Source organism: Camellia sinensis, chromosome 13 (genome assembly GCF_055761805.1).
Source record: "Camellia sinensis isolate YWXY chromosome 13, ASM5576180v1, whole genome shotgun sequence".
Classification (NCBI taxonomy): Eukaryota; Viridiplantae; Streptophyta; class Magnoliopsida; order Ericales; family Theaceae; genus Camellia; species Camellia sinensis.
In genome coordinates, this window is record NC_138973.1 from 17,184,071 (window position 1) to 17,201,023 (window position 16,953).

Here is a 16,953-nt window from a genome sequence, read left to right on the forward strand (position 1 = left end):
TGGTGGAATTGACAACTTGATCGAACTACATAATCAGGAATTGAATGGAGGGTACGTGCATCGATGGTTATATATCTATCTTTGTTCTTTCAATTCTTCTACATTGTGATTGAATTCTGTGCATTTAGAAAATTTCTAGTTCTTTTTCAATACCTTTCAGATGATGAAGCACAATCTTGGAAGGAACCCAGAGAACAATTAGGACAAGTCAGAAAAGCAGTTAGAATTTTTTCGGTTCTTTTTTAGTACTTTTCAGATGATGAAGTATAGTGTTGGAAGGAACCTAGAAAACAATTTTACAAAAGACAGCTAAAAAAGACTCTTTAGCCAAAACTAAAAAACTAGCTTAATTTTTGTCTTTTGTGTACTTCTTTCAACTTTGGAGTTGAATTTTTTTACCCTTTAGGTTTGTGTTGACTAAATGACTCTAAAAATTATCATAAAAAAGTTTACTAAATATGAAAATAAGTAGAGTTCTATATGGAGAAAAAAATTGGCCTATTTTTGTTTTTTTTTTGGATTTTTCTGAATTTTTTTAAGTTTTGGGATCGTCTAGTCGAGACAGATCTAAAGACCAAATAAATCAAACTACAATAACTGATTCCCAAAAGAAAATGTGTGACAACTGTTTTAGAAAACATAATCATTTTTCATTTGCAGAAATTCATACACAGGTTTGAATAATCAGCTATTAAATTGATGCAACTGGTAGTTAAAAGAGAAGGTAAGTTTATGTTCCGGTGGACTGTGCAGGTTCTGGGATCTTAATTGGAGCGAAGCAGGAAGTCCAGGAATGTAACCCCCCCTCAACCCAATAATTTTTTTTATCTAGCTAATAATTTTTTTTATCTAGCTAATAAATTCTTAGTTGGGTTGCATCCAAGTGTACAATACATCCATTACTTGTACAAATGCTGCTATGATTATTTAATTGACTAATTTTTTTTTTATGCTTTGGGTGTTCATGGTGCAGATATATGCGGTTTCTATTACTATTCGTATTGTGGTAAGTGTTTTAATTTAGGATGATAACTGAAACGCTTTTAAAAAAATTATTTGCACTTTTACTAGCATAATTACATATTTTTTGATAGGATCCTCTTGTCATGGATTGTGGTCTTCCTTGTACCTAATTCTCTTTTATCTCTGTTTTGACAGCTTGGTTTTATGTTGCTCGCCCTCATATGGAGGTTTGATTTCCCACCCTTCATGGTGCTGATCATTGCCATCCTCAATGATGGTTTGTATTTTGTCACACTTTACTTACCTTTTCTACATGTAGATTCATGCATATTTCTTCTCATTTTCTTGTCATTAGCCTCGATTTGTGTGTGTGTGTGGGGTTCTAAATACATACTATCTATATGGCATGCCAGGTACCATCATGACAATATCAAAGGATAGGGTGAAACCATCTCCTCAGCCTGATAGCTGGAAGCTGGCAGAAATTTTTGTAACTGGAGTCATTCTTGGTGGTTACTTGGCCATGATGACAGTCATTTTCTTCTGGGCAGCATACAAGACAAACTTTTTTCCTATAAGAAAACTTATAACTATAGTAAATGGGTCATGAAATAGTTGATTGGATACACCTGATAGGTTATATGCCAAAGGATTTCATATTTTGTGAATTGGTGACCAGCCCTGGTCCTGGCTTAACATAGTAGTTTAGATTTGCTAAATATTGATATACAGTTTTCATTAATGAGACATTTTCAAGAATGTATGATGTTCATATGCTTGTTATTTGCATTTTATTTTAGGCTCTATGTAATTGATAAATCCAAAATTTTGAAGTGTGCCTGATCTTGTGAAATTTTGAAAATGCATTCCAAATTGAGGCGTCTTCACTGTTCCTGTATGCAATTTTTATTATTTACTTCTAGACTGAAGTCTGAATGATTCTTCTTTTTACTGATCTATCAGTGTTATGCTTGGTCTTGAGACATATTTTCCCCTCCTTTTGTGTAATTTCCAGCGTATATTTGGGGTTTCAACTCTTGAAGCAACAGCTCATGATGACTTCAGGAAGCTTGCATCAGCAATATACTTGCAAGTGAGTATCATCAGTCAGGCCCTAATATTTGTGACACGTTCTAGGAGTTGGTCTTTCGTTGAACGTCCTGGCCTTTTGCTAGTGGTGGCTTTTGTTGTTGCTCAGTTGGTAAGTGAACTGCTATTTTCTATTCTTTTCTTTATTTTTTCCGGGAAAGTGCATCCTAAGTCCTAGTTACTTGAAGAATCACCTTTAGAATAAACTTTCCGTTTGTGTGAGCAGGTTGCTACACTGACAATAGAGGATTGATTTCAATTCCTTTTTGTGAAATCAAGAGATCAGTTGGCTGATGTTTTCAATAAAGGTTTTTGTAGTAGGATTTTTTACCATTGTTTATGCTTAGTGTTGGTTAGTAGTAGTTTGAGGCATAATTGTGTACTTTGGATCACTTCAATATAAATGCTTTTGTTTATGTTTACATTTAATTTTGGGTCTCTTATTAGCCATGTTTACATTTACCATTGTGAATAAATATATCTGTCTTCAATTATATGTTACTATTGGGGAAAACATGTTTGTTATTTTTCTTGTTTTCAGTGATAAATGTGGTTACTTGCATGTATGTAAATAAATATATCTGTTAAGACCTTAAGTGAGGTAACTAGTGTTCAAAGGGTGTTGTCTATTTAATTGCAGTAGATGTTTGTAGAACCTGCTGGTACACTTCAGAAATGTGTGATCTTTCCTTTTAGTGGGCTTGAAATTTATTTTGCTAGTTTTTTCTTTTGTTCATGCGATGACAGATGGCTTGTTAAGCTTTTTGTAGCAAGCTATGCTATTACGTATGAGTGGCTATGTAGTGTCAGTGTCGATGTATTGCTTCTTATCAAACTGTATGCAGTTTATGAAATGTTCATTTTATTATATATACATTCAGAAAAGATCATTCACTCTAATTGAATGAACCTTGCAGAGGAAGTGTTAGGTTTTCACAACATTAGCTTCTCACTCATGTTTGTGTTTTTCAAGCCAATATTTTCACTTTGGCTTCATTTGCTGTTGTTCACATGAGGCCTTGTATACAATTCCATAGATTGCTTTAATTTGATGCCTTGTATACAATTCCATAAAGAAAAGTTGATTAACTGTATTTTTATTCCAGTATAAGCTTTTTCCTAATGATCTATCTATCTTCTATCTTAACAGTTGTGATTTTGCATTGTAGGACTTATATTGGCAGCAACAGGGCAGGTAGAAGCGTATCTTAGCAATCATCAGAATGGAAGTCTATAAGAAACTTGTCCAAGTCTCAATACATCGGCATTACTTATACAAGGTATTCCATTATCTTTTCTTTTTATTATTAATTTTTTTTGTAAGTTATTTTGTTACATGGAGGACCAAGGCCATAAACAGAAACTAACAGAGGAACCCTGTGACAAGACCTGATACAGCGAAGGATTCACCCTTTGAGTCGCATCATATTTAGCTAATAGTAACAAATCAGTCTGTAGTTTCCAGGGTAGGTTAGTTTTTGAGATGATAAGATTAGAGGAAACCTTGAATTCTAAAAATTTGTCATACTGTTCCTTTGATCCTATTGATTATGCTTTTTGGGCCCTGTTGGTTTAGATTTAGACTTCACACAGTCAGCTTTGGGGAGGCAGGAACAGACTTGAGCTGCATCATCTAGTTGAAAATGTAAGGAAGACAAAAAATTAAGACTGACTAAATGTTGATTGAACTATAATTTTTCAAGCAACATATGGACTAGATCTAATGGTGATGCTTATGGAGGTATTGTGATCATTCTAATGTTTAGTACCTATGAATTGATTTTTAGGTCTGGAGATTTTTAATAAATTTTGCTGACGTGGCTTCTATCTTGTTGTCAATTGTGGCTTGATTTTGTATTTATTCATTCTGAAATACTTTTTATTCCTTTGTTTTACTTTCAGGCGTATGCTTGGGGCTTTGATATACGCAGCTGGCAGCGCCACTTAAATCCATTGATATGCCCAGGTATGTTCATGTCTAACATATACTAGGGCTGTGTTTGGATTTAGGATTAGGGTAGGGATTTGTGGTGGAAAAAAAAAAGGTGAAGGAAATATGAATGAAGTATAAACTAAAATTTTACTTTATTTCCCTGGTCTTAATGGAACAATTTTGACATTTAAAAAAAAAAAAAAATTCTCCAGACCAAAAAATCAATTTCGGAAATATATGAATGAAGTATAAACTAATATTATCTATCTGCTGTGTTGTACTAGTATAAAAAATCTCCAGACCAAAAAAAATTCCCCTGGTCTTAATGGAACAATTTTGACATTTAAAAAATATGAATGAAGTATAAACTAATATTATCTATCTGCTGTGTTGATTTTTCTTGGCATGCTTATGAATTTTAAATGACATATTTTTCTCTTGTTTTTAGGTACATTGCTGTTGAATTTGCTTCAATATGGAAGGGTATGGGTTCTACAGTGGATCTATGTTTCAGAAGGGAACTTCCATTAAGGTGGTTGTACTTGGAAGAATTGCTTGTGCAAATAGCAACTCCCCTAGTATTTTGGATTTTGTTCAGACCAAAAATTGTTGTAAACACCCGATAGTTATCATGACAAGATTTTATTGACAATTTCACATAGTAAAGAATGGGGTGAATTTTGCTCTAGTAATTATGCCACTGATGGTGGACTGCCTCAAGAGTATGACCTGTAGGATATATGTTATTGAGTAGAATACTCACGTCTATGTCTATTAATTGTTAAGCAAAAGGTAGCCCATCTGTTGTTTAGCTTGCAAGTATAATAGAATGTAAGTTACAGATCAGTTTGCTATGATATAGCCCATCTGTTGATTTTCCTATTCTGCAGTGTAATGATGTGTAATATGCTTGACTATTCCATTGCATCTGCATCTGCATGATCTGTTGATTTTCCTATTCTTTTTATTTTTTGATTGTGTTTGTTGTTTGATTTTGGTTCAGACACAATCATGTAATGTTTATTTAGTCAATATATTGAAGTAGCTGTAAAATTTTATTCATATTATTGTTATTTTTCAGCTTTATTACAGGTATGTTTTTTAGTTAAATATAATAGATTCAGAACAATTTTTTTTTTTAAAAAAGAGCTATAACGGCGTTTTTTCAAAACGCCACTACAGTGCCAACGGACATTTTTTTAAAATAAAAAAATCTATCACGGCGTTTTAAAAACGTCGCTAAATATTGGATGATGTCATTTTATCATTATTTATCGCATTTAGCGGCGTTTTTAAAAACGCCGCCTATATTAATTTTACGACGTTTTTAAAGCGTCATAAACTTATAGCGACGGCCGCGTCCTCGACGTTTGGTGATAAGCGTCACTAAAGGAATTAGCGGCGTTTTTCATACATATAGCGGCGTTTTTAAAACGCCGCTAAAAGTCATTTTCCCAGCAGTGATTGGCCTAATGGATGCAATTTAAAATTTAGGGGTGTGCTTCTTTCAATTTTCAGATTCAATTTTCATTAGGAGCAATTCACTTCTTGGGGCCAGGCTTGCGGCCTTTGTTAGATTCACGTGGAGAGAGCGTTTTTTGTGGGTCTCTAGATTAATCGAAGTGCGCATAAACTGATCTGGACACCCGATTATCAAAACACAAGAAATCAGGAGTTGTACTTTTCATGAGGAATTAATGTCATAAAAAAGTTTCATCTTTAATGCAAGGGAAACCTATTAGGCAATTTTCACTGTATTTGAAATATAAAATTTGAAGATAAAATTATGTTTGAGTACTAAACACCAAAACAAAATAAATAATCAATTAAATTAAAATAACATATTCTATTTTATTACTAAAACAAAATAAAATCTGGAAAAAAAAAGTAGAAATGTAGATTTAATAAAAATCAGAAAACAGGAAAAATAATTGTAGAAATAAATTTTCTGAAAGGATCAAGTCTAATGTTCAACATTATTTTCTAAAAATAGATTCGTCCTCCCTACAATACTTTCAGAATTTGAACGTTTATCTCTCAAGATAAAATAATTTATGACAAACAGTAGCAACACTACAAATTGATTGTCTAGCGAACACGCTCTATGTTTATACTTTCTCTCAAAGAAAACAAATGCAGAAATATGCAGGAAGAAGAAACAGAAGAAAAAGGCGCGGAAATTGAATGCCTGGAACAAATGGAGGACTACCTATTTATAGCATAAATGGTGACTGTTCGGGTAGAAATAAAAAGCCATGAACTTGTTCGGGTTAGAGAGAAAAGCTAAGGGGTGTGGCTGTTCGGACCAAACTGTCTACGTTCAGAAACGTTGGGGTCAATTCATAAATAATTTTGAATAGAAATTTAAATTCCTAACATTAAGAATTTAATTTTCAAAAAATAAAATATAAAAATAAAATTCAAAACCTTCTGGCCTAAGAAGACAAATATTGGGCCGCCCAAGTCCAATTAGAGCAAGTGGTGGTAGTGCACGTGTGTGCTTGTTTTTGAGTTCAATAGGTGTAGTGTATTTTTCCCTAACCTCCCACTCCACGAAACTTAGGCACCCTTTGGGATCCACCCCAAGATCTGAGCTCAAGGTTTATAAACCCACACAATACTTGCCTAGCCAAGCGATGTGGGACAATTTTTCCTCATACTTTATGGGAAACCCACCAAGCCACCATTTTCATGGAGCACACTTTGGCATCGATTTTCTATTCACCCGATAATGATTTTGAGCAGTCAAATATACGACGTGAATCTCAATGTAGTGAAAAACGCATTGCCACATGGACCCGCCAAATTCAGTGCATGGGCACCTCAAATATAGTCCAAAGTTAGGAAAAAAATATGTTTTTCCTAAAACCATTTCTAAAAAAACCAAGGATAATTTTGTCTTTTTGGTATTTTGATCAACAAAATTAATAGTGAGAGAATTAATAATCCATGAGATTAGCATTGGATTGGTTATCTAGCTATATTAGTGAGATACATGATTTCCTCTTGTCCACCTTTATTTTGTAACAAATATAAAAATATTTAATCTCAATTACATGTATGTTTTGCATTATTAGTTGTAGGATTAAAAAATTCATCAATTTTGTTGGATAGAATGACTATTGGAATCTAATTTGAATAATAAAATTTGCAGCCAAACAATGAAATGTGAGTCTCTTGAAATAATAATTTCAATCCTATACTATAATCTGCCCAATCAAGCAAGCCCTTAAAATATTGATATGGAAAATACACTAGTAGTCTTTATAATTTAGTTTTTATATAATTTTTGGTCCTTATAATTATAATTGATTCAATTTTTACCCTAGCTTTTATTTATTTATTTTTATTTTGTCTCAGTTTGGTCTAATTAATTACAATTGTTATTATTATATAATTATCACTACTACAAAAACAGTTAAAGATCACACTTTCACAAATGAAAATATCTCACTTTTATTGGAAGTGTGATAAAAAAAATTAAATTGATTATTTAATCACACTTGATTTGATTAAGTATGATAATATTTAATTTTTATGTCACTTTTTAATTAAGTGTGATTATATATATATATATATATATATATATATATATATATTTTAATCACACCTTGTAATTAACATGTGATTAAAGATCATATAAGAAGAATTAAAAATATTTCACTTTTATTAAAAGTGTGATTTAAAAAATTAAAATGATTTTTTAATCACACTTAATTTAATAAATGAGATAATATTTTTTTTAATCACACATTTTAAATAAGTGTGATTATATATATTTATACAGTGTTTAAACCCAAACCTCTAACCTTATATATATTACACAGAGTCTAAACCCTAACCTAACACTCCCTCTTACTCTCTCTCACTCTCCTCTCACTTTATCTCTTCATCCTCCTACGTCGTTGCCTCTGGTGGCGCCACCGGCGACCACCACTGTCACCGCCACCACCTCCTCCCTCGCGGCCTTCTCTCTCTTCTCCTATTCTCTTCACTGATCTTTACCAGTCGTCTACTTTGTCTTCTCCACTCTCGTCGTCGGTTCCAAAACCCTAACCCTACCTTCGATCTTCTCCAATCCCTTCACAAGCCATATGTTCGATTCAAAACCCTACACTCCCCTCAACTGTTTCAGAACCTTTGTCTACAAAGGATCACCGCCGGACTCGTCAGAACGACGATCTCGAATGGGCTGATTGCGATGAGAAAGATCAGGCGATGAGGCACATTAATGTGTCAAAAATGAAATCAGAAGATGGACAGTTCATCTTTGCCCTCATTTTTCTCTCCATTTTTTTTCAATCGACCCATCAATCTTCTCTAATCAGAACTCTGCACCAGATTGGCCGATTCATTCTAGCTCCAAGTTCAGCCTTGAGGTACACTCCACTCTCCTTTTATTCTCTACCTCTGTTTTTCACTTTCTTTCTTTTCTTCACTTTCCTCTCAATGAATTCAAGATTCAGATTTCTTTTTTTGTTTATATTTTCTATTTTTTTCCCCTCAAAAACCAAAAGATTGGATCAATATACACCTCATCTCTTATCTCAAATCTAGGTTTAATTTTTTTTCTTCTTGTTGATTTCAAATTCTACTAAAGATTTTTTATTTTCTCATAAACATGATTATAAGTTGAATACAAACTACCAACACAAGTCCATATCCAGATGAAAATGTTTCTCATCAATGTTGTCTTGCTCCCTTCTTCTGAAGGGTGCTATTTACTTATGAGGATTATGTCAATTATTAGTGTTCACTTAGGTAATTTCCATGTTTGCTTTGCATTGTTTTTTTAATTGCTCAAGAATTATGCTGAATTTACTTTGATGATATTGTTGTGGTTGGTTAGGGCGTGCCTGAAATGCTTTTCCCATGGCTAGTGGTTGGAATTTGGTTTCTTCCAAATATTTTGTAATGTCAGTAAATATAATATGAGGTGGTCAGAATGGGGAGGAATTTTGTTTGCAATGCTGAGCTAATGGTCAAAACTGAAAGTATGGCTTGCTACAAATGAAAACAATTTAGTATATTTGTCCTCTAATTCTGTGATCAATTGTTATTAAATAGTTTTCCCCATTTTTTTTGGTGTCTGATTTCATCAATGGAAATATTGTTTTCATTGTTTTGGAGATGGCTTCGTGATTGCCAAGTAATTATAACTAAATATTGTGCCAATTCATTGTCACATAGCAGCATTTTGGTGCGAATACGATCAATGATATGAACTGTTGTTCAACTTCTGATGTTATCATAATTCTTGTGATAATTTTTCCAATGACGAAGCTTTTAGACATTACAACAATGTTGTTGTTTTTCTAAGCTGGATGGCATATTATGGGGTAAAGTCAATTTAGGCCTTTTCAATTTGGCCTTGACCTATTAAGGATTTCTATTTGACTATAACATGGATTTCATGGAATTTGGTCATGCATTTCATATGTTTTCCTAAAGCTAAAGCTTTTCTCTCTGCCATTCTATATGTAAAGTTGGTATATTTTCTATCTTTTTAATTCGGATAGGAATTAACTTTCTTTTGCATGGGGCTTCTGTAGCTCGGCTTTTTCACACACCCTTTCAGAAGTTTGAAAGAAGCCCCACAGTTCGGACTCCCATGGTTCTGAATCTAATCTCACAAGTGCAATGTGAAATTGATAAATACCAAAGAGTCCAAATCCGACAAATCTTTTGAAAAATTGATTTTGAATCAAATTGCCAAAAATGGACTGCTTTGCCAGATACAGAGTCGCCACCTAAATATTTTGTTTTGGGAAAATTTAGGAAACCCATGACTCGTGCCAAAGGCCATGTGTCCGTCATCACTGAGATTGTCTCGGCTTGGAAACTTAGGTACGAGAGGGGAAGGTCATGAATCAAGCACCTCCACTCGCCCGATCAAAGATTGGCCTCTACTAATCATGATATGATTTTTTTATCAACATTATATGCTCTTGTTTCAGTTTATTAGGATAGCATTTACTATGTGATGCGCGCATGCAAGGTATAGACTAGTTTGCCTGAATTAGAACAATTCAATTTCATGTTTGTTTTTCGAAAAAGGTTTGATTTTGTCACTTAACAAAGTGGGCTTAAAGTTTGTGAATTTGCCACTTGACAAAGTGGGCTTAAACGTACATTCATTGAATCACTCCAATTCAAGCAACAAGCTTTCATCCACAGGCACTCAAACAATTTAACAAGTAAGCACTTAGCCTCATGGCAAGCATGCTAGTCATGGCAGTTACTCACACTCATGCAAGTATACTAAAGCACTAAAAAAACTCACCTAGTACTCCAAGCTAAGATAAAACAAAAGAGTTAGAAAAATATGCATGATACCTAACTATACAAGATGGCTAATGCAACGCATGCAGTAATGCAACTAAAATAGGCTTGGCTACTTAACATGTTATTTGCAACAATTTCATAACATGCATTTAAACACGTATTCAATGAGGTAATAAACAACAATGCAAGTTTGAATGATGAACCGAACCTCAATGTATGCAAGACAAATAAGTGAATGAAAATATGCGATATGTTAATTGAAACGTAATGCCCCTAATCTAACCATCAAAAGCAGATAAATAAAAAGGAGAAAGGCGTGGGGTTGGAAGACATACACATTACTTACGACATTGATGCCCTCGTGCAGGAGGGTCCGAATGAATAAACTAGCTAAGCTACACTACTTAACTAAGCTACACTACTTAACTAAGTATTACAAAACTTGAATAAGCAAGCTAGCTATCTAAGTTAATTAAATATTACAAGTAAATAATTAATTATGCTAAGCTAATTAATTATTACAACAATGACGAACTAATTTAATTTAAGCAATCTGAGCTAACTAAATAAGTACAATGCAAAACTAATTAGCTAACTACGTTAATTAAGTAATTACAAAGTCACTAATTAAACTAGTTAACTAAATGACAAATGACTAATTTAAACTAATTAACTAGTCCGGAAAGCGAAGGAGGCCCATGCATGCTCGGTTTCCACCCAAAGAACGTCCACTGTTTGCTCTCAAAAGCCTCTGTTGCACAACCCTTGAACTGTTTTTCCTCTTCCAGACCAAATCTGCTCTGCTTGACAAGCATTCTCCTCAAAATTCACTGGTAGCCGGCAGGCTAGAAGTGGTGGCGGCCGGCCACTGAACAGAGCAAAGAGAGAGTATTCTCACAGGTTGTTTGTACTGTGTATCCCTCATTATCATCAAAACAAGCTCAAAGGAGTGATACACTTGGTTTAAAAACCATGAATCAAGCAATTTTATTGCATAATGGCCAAAGAACCAAGGTGTAGAAGTTAATAAATGCGCAAACAAGACTCGCAACCCTCACCCTATCATGGATGATCAAGGGCAATGGAGACCTAGGAAACTTAGCACATTTCAGCACTTTGAGTATGAAATGCTCCAATTTTCCTTGTGTTCAATTAACGTCCGATTGAACACACCGAAACATAATCAAATTCTTATCTTTGCACCATTTTAGTTTCAACTTTAGTTACTCATTCTAATTACCCTTCTATTCTTTAACCAATTAAGTCCATTGCTGAGTTGAGTCCTCTAAAAGAGAAGAAAGTGTCAAACAATAGGTAGTTTAAGGCAAGAGAACGGTGTTATGCCGTTGATAATGAACCCTCAAAAGAGGATTAAACCATTAAACATGGACCTCAATCTCAAGCTTAAACAATCCTAAGGTTGAAACAACCCTCAAAGCAAACAAAGAGTTAAGAAATGAGGGAGGTTGCAGAGATTATGCTTGTTGAAATTAAATGAGAAAAACACTAAACATCTATCAACTCAAACAAGTGGTATCTAAAGGCCTAAAACACCAAGCTTGTGAGGACACTTACACTAGAAGCATGCAAAACAAGACTCAAATGCAACAACCAGCCAAAAACAGAGGCAAGGCAGTCCAAAATAGAGGTTTAAACATACTGGAATTAAGCTATAAAAGGTTGGAAAATTAAGCTAACACATAGAGCTAATTAGGCTAGCAAACAAGGCACAAGGAGGGGAGGCTAACCCCTCCAAATTTGGATTTCAAAATAAGATTTTCACCACTGAAAATACTTTGAAATTCAATGTTCAAAAGCCTAAAAAAAGATGGTTTGAAAGTGGGAAACAAAGGTGGAAAGGCCTTACAAACAAGGAAGAAAGAAGGGTGAACCACCCCTTACCTTTAAATGGCCTAACCACCAATTTCAGCCCACAACAGAGTTTTAAACAACCCAAATCAGTGGGAAAAAGATAGAAAAATAAGTGTGCAAAGCAAGCTAAAAAGGCAAATGTTACACCTCTTGAAGGGAAGATCAACTCTAGGCAACAATTCAAGCCAAAACCACATTCTAGAGCTCCAAGAAGGCTTCCAAGAACCTCAGCTCCAAGATGAACCACTTTGGTTAAGGAGGTGTAGGCAAAAGTGTGGTGTATCTAAGCTACTATGCACAAACTTGCAAGAGAGAGAGAGAAATGTAGAGAGAGAGAGAGAGATAATTTTTGCTCCAAAAATTCTAACCCTCAAAAACGGGGGAGGAGACCCCCTATATATAGAAAAACATGCATTTGGCTGAGATATACCCCTCCATACACGTGTAGGGAGATGCAGCCAATTGTGCCAACAGTTGGTACAGTTGTTAACAAAAATATCTGAAAAAAGACACTGATGGTCGGCAGGCCACACCATTGGCTGGCAAGGCACAAGGGTGGCCGACAGCCCACCTGAGGAGGCCTGCAGGTCCCAGGGTTCTGAGGTTTGAAGCACAAAGGTTTTGGTCTAAAACAAGGCATAGAATGGATAGGGTTTGAAAGCTCAAAGACATGGCATTCCGCCGAGGACTTCGGGCACTAAAATGAGCACATGCGGTCATAATCACCGAGCGCACAAGCAATGACATCCAAGTCTTGAGGATGGTCAAAAATAGGATGTTTACAGCTTCACGCAGTTAATAGTCACTATTGGTGAGGATTGTACATGTCGTGTGTGGGTACTGGATGGTAACCAGCTTAAGATGATAAGGGGGCACATGTAAGTTGAGTTTGCAATTATGAATGTGTATTTTGATATGCAATAGCTTAAAATGTAAGACCTTAAATTGCACATATTTTAATATTCTACAATGTTACAACTGAGCTTGCTAATACCATAGATCATGAGCCTACATAAACGGAATGCCCACACAACACAGTTAGACCAAATGTTGTTGTATAGTTATGATGTTGAGATAATGCCGTGCCAGTTTAGGTTGTCGACTTTCACATGCCACATCATGGGTTCATTCAACTCATCTAATCAATTTGGTTTGGGCATCCTAAGTTGTTTATCATCTTGTCAAGTTATTCCACAATTTGTCAGTACTATTCTTTGCCTTTTATCATTATTATTATTTGGAGTATGAAAGATGAATTCTGCCATGCAGTTTCTCTTTTCCATAAGCCTTTCATTCAGATAAAGCATCGTATCTGTTAAATGTTTTTCTATTATCAATGCCATGTGTGTATGGCCTCCCTCATTTTAGAACTTTTAATTTAGAGTAAATGTTTTTGGTTGATGGCCTGGCCATTCTTGGTGCTATTTGGTGTAGCTATTAAAACAGATTATAGATCATACCTTAACAGATTATTGATTATGACTTTAATCAGAAGCTGTTAATCTGTTTGGTATAGCTGTTGGATTATAGATTTAAGTTGCTGAGTAATGTTTGTTAAATAAGCTGTGAAGTAGTTTTTTCAATTAATTTTTATTTTTTATTATTCACTATTTGTCTACATTTCTCATAAAAAATAATAATAATATTTTACAGTCCATTTGGGTCTTTTTTTTATTTTTAAAAAAATAAAAAATAAAAAAAATTAAGAGTATAACCGTAAATTAACATGTCCACAGCAGAAGCTGATAATCAGAAGCAAGTGGTGAGCAGCTTCCCAGAATCAGCTTTTTTGACTTAAAATAAGTTGTTAGAATGAGAAGCTGTTTGAAATAAGTTTAACCAAACAGTCCAAAATAACTTTTCAAAAGCCAGAAGCCATAAGTTGGCTCAAAAAAGCCCCACCAAACATCCCCTATACCATCACTTATTTCAACACCTAATTAGCACTATTCTAGTGTTTTCTTCACCGTGCTCTTACCTTTTCCCTCCTGTTTCTTTGCTACATTGACATTTTCTTCTTGACTTCACTTGTTACATGGAAGAAAAGTCTTCTCATGTTTGAGAATTTTTTATCATTAGGGATAAGGCCGAGACTAGACTACGTTAATAACCCTAACTGAATTTGCTGCCAAAATTGGACTAACAGCTTCCACTGGCTGATTAAGAATTTGTGTATCTTGGTGATCCGATCTGCACAACAGTTGCCTTCTTGCATACATGTTTGAATTCCCATCCAAGGTTCTAGTTAGTAGCTCTTTGATGCTCAAAATGAGATTGTAATGGGGATCAAAGAGGAAGCGAAAGCAATTGGAGTCTATCTGAGTATGCAACTGAGTTGCTTTCCAGCTTGACTTTGTTATGACCTTCTGGCAGACATTTCAATGTACGACACAAATCTGTAGACTATAGTAGTATTTGTTGCCCAACCTATATTTTTGACAAAACCCACAATCCAATATGTTGTTTTATGGTGATTTCCCATTTGTCCGATTGGCTCTTAAAGCCACAAGAACATATCCACTCTTACAATCCACCTCTATATTTGCTAACATGATGTTGTTTTCATTAGACATCAATCTTAACATTACATGTATAATTTTTTGTTACACTTACAATGCTTACTTTTATATAGTAGATTTTTTTTTAAAATTTAAAAAACTATTTGTTACCATGCAGTAGGAGGGGAATATGGTGATGCTTGTATGATCCAAACTGTTCACTACTTGTTACTGCTGGGTTTGACTCATCAATTAAAAGCACAATTGTTGACTGTTTCTCTGTTCAAGAGCTCAAAGAGGCATGATGAGGAAGCAAAATAACTCATTGATAGAACAAAGATCTTCACTGTTCATATCCCACGTTCATCTGAGCATATTGTACTCATGAATAGGTAACCTCCTCCTTGCAAGTGTTGCTCTTAGCCAAAAAGAATAGAGGAAGAATAATGGTATTTCTATATGTATTGGTAGTGGCATTTATTAGTAGCATAGTGAACCATAACTGTATTTTCTCAATATTATTTTTGATAATGAAGAAAATAGTGGATGGTGTGTGTAGAGGTTGTCCAAGAACATTCGTATGAATAGGTTGTTTAGACATCTCCAATATAAAACTAGTAACCTATAAACCTTCAACATTATTTTGGGTTACCTCGCATTCTTCCTTCTTCATTGCTATCATTTTACTGAATCCTTATTTACGGGCTTTTCTGGTCCCTTCAGACGTCTTGCAGCAAAAGTGTATATGTAAGGTGCTTGCATTCTGCACGTGAAGATAGCCTTTATGTTGCTACAAACAATGGTTACCTGTACCATGCTAAACTATCCAATATGGGGGATGTAAAATGAATTGAACTTTTAAGGGTCAGTGAAACAATTCCAATTGTTTGTATAGACTTGTTGTCTAGAAGCTCATCCAACCTTCCTAGCATTGTCGAAGATTGGGTTGCTGTTGGAGATGGTAAAGGGCACATGATAATTGTCATCATTGTTGGTGATATTCATACTCCTAAAGTCTACATCACTTTGACTTGGTTAGATGGAGTAGAGAGACAACTCTTGGGAACATATTGGTGCAGATTACTGGGTAGTAACTAAAGTCGGCATCACTTTTAACAATGGATTTCAATTTGATTTATATAATTATTTATTTGCTAACATAAAAATCATTTGAGAGGGTAATTTATATATAAATTGGGCCGAGCTGGGTAATGGGCCATTCTGTGGGCCACAGTAAGAAGGGCTGAGTAAAAAGGCCTTGTAAATTAGTCCGGTCCAGAGGAGCCTTGTAGATAGCCCGGTCCGAAGGAGCTTGGTGGCTAGCTCGGTCACCACGGTCAGTGCGGTGACAGTTAGCCCAGTCGTACTATTTTGGGCCGAAGTATGTTGAGCTTTCCTCAGAACCTTGCTATTGCTTAGCTCGGTCCAAGCTCGATGTGATTAGTTCGGTCTCAGACAACACAATTGGAATATGTGAAACCGAGGTATACGGAGTAAAAGGAAGAACTGAGCTAAGTAGGAGCTCGGTCTAGTTTAGGGCTTTAGCGTGGCCATGTTATCTCGATCGTATTGACATCCAACCGTGGTAGAACCATCTCACTTGGTTTAAGCAGTGAGGGGGGTGTTGAAGGATAAGCATTATCTTCGAGAAGGTGATTCCTAGGAGGACTCTATATGGAGGAGTAAGAGTTCTACTTGGATTATGCCACACGGAACCTATAAATCTCACAACATCACCTATGGAGAGGTAACATAACTTTGATTCTCGAATACACAGAGCTTTTGTCTATTTGTCTATTTTGCTGACTTAGGCATTGGAGAGGTATTCGGCACACACCCACCGACTAGCTCACGTTTGTGTTTTCAGGGAGTAAAGCGACGACATTTGGAGGAGCGCAGATTTGATCAACAGGATTATACGAGAAGATTATTTCTTGCTCGTACAATTGGCGCCGTCTATGGGAATCACAGAAAGAACAAAACCTCTTGATCAAAGTGTTCCTCGCTAAATTAGACGCAATGGCACACAATGAAGATTTGCCGTAGTCCACCATTGACGGGCAAACCCCGGAGGGAGGTGGGAGGCGCGAAGGCTTGCCTTTCATCCCTCCCATGGCAGATCTGGAGCCCCAGCGACAGAATCCCCGGAGGGATGCAAGGGGAAGGCGGGGTAACAGCCCCCGCCGCTCATCAAGTCCTGACAAACAGAGGCGGAGGATCGACCCTCAAGTTTTGGAGGATCGGGTGAGGGAGCAGGACGAGTTAATCAAGAAGATGGCGGCGGATATGGAATTGATGAAGTGCCAGATAAAA

The 16,953-nt window shown here is 35.5% G+C and overlaps 1 protein-coding gene and 1 long non-coding RNA gene across 2 annotated transcripts; both read left to right on the forward strand.

The window, feature by feature from the left end:
• Positions 1-856: 856 nt before the first annotated feature.
• LOC114264386 (plasma membrane ATPase 2-like) lies at positions 857-2,431 on the forward strand. Its single transcript, XM_028204988.2, has 5 exons — positions 857-1,006; positions 1,159-1,240; positions 1,377-1,537; positions 1,979-2,164; positions 2,279-2,431. The coding sequence occupies exons 1-5, from the start codon at positions 950-952 to the stop codon at positions 2,303-2,305; spliced, it is 513 nt and encodes a 170-aa protein (XP_028060789.1). The 5' UTR covers positions 857-949; the 3' UTR covers positions 2,306-2,431.
• Positions 2,432-3,132: 701 nt separating this feature from the next.
• On the forward strand, positions 3,133-4,840 carry LOC145806021 (uncharacterized). Its single transcript, XR_014348420.1, has 2 exons — positions 3,133-3,332; positions 4,434-4,840. It is a non-coding gene; the product is annotated as an uncharacterized LOC145806021 (long non-coding RNA).
• The last annotated feature ends 12,113 nt before the right edge of the window (positions 4,841-16,953 follow it).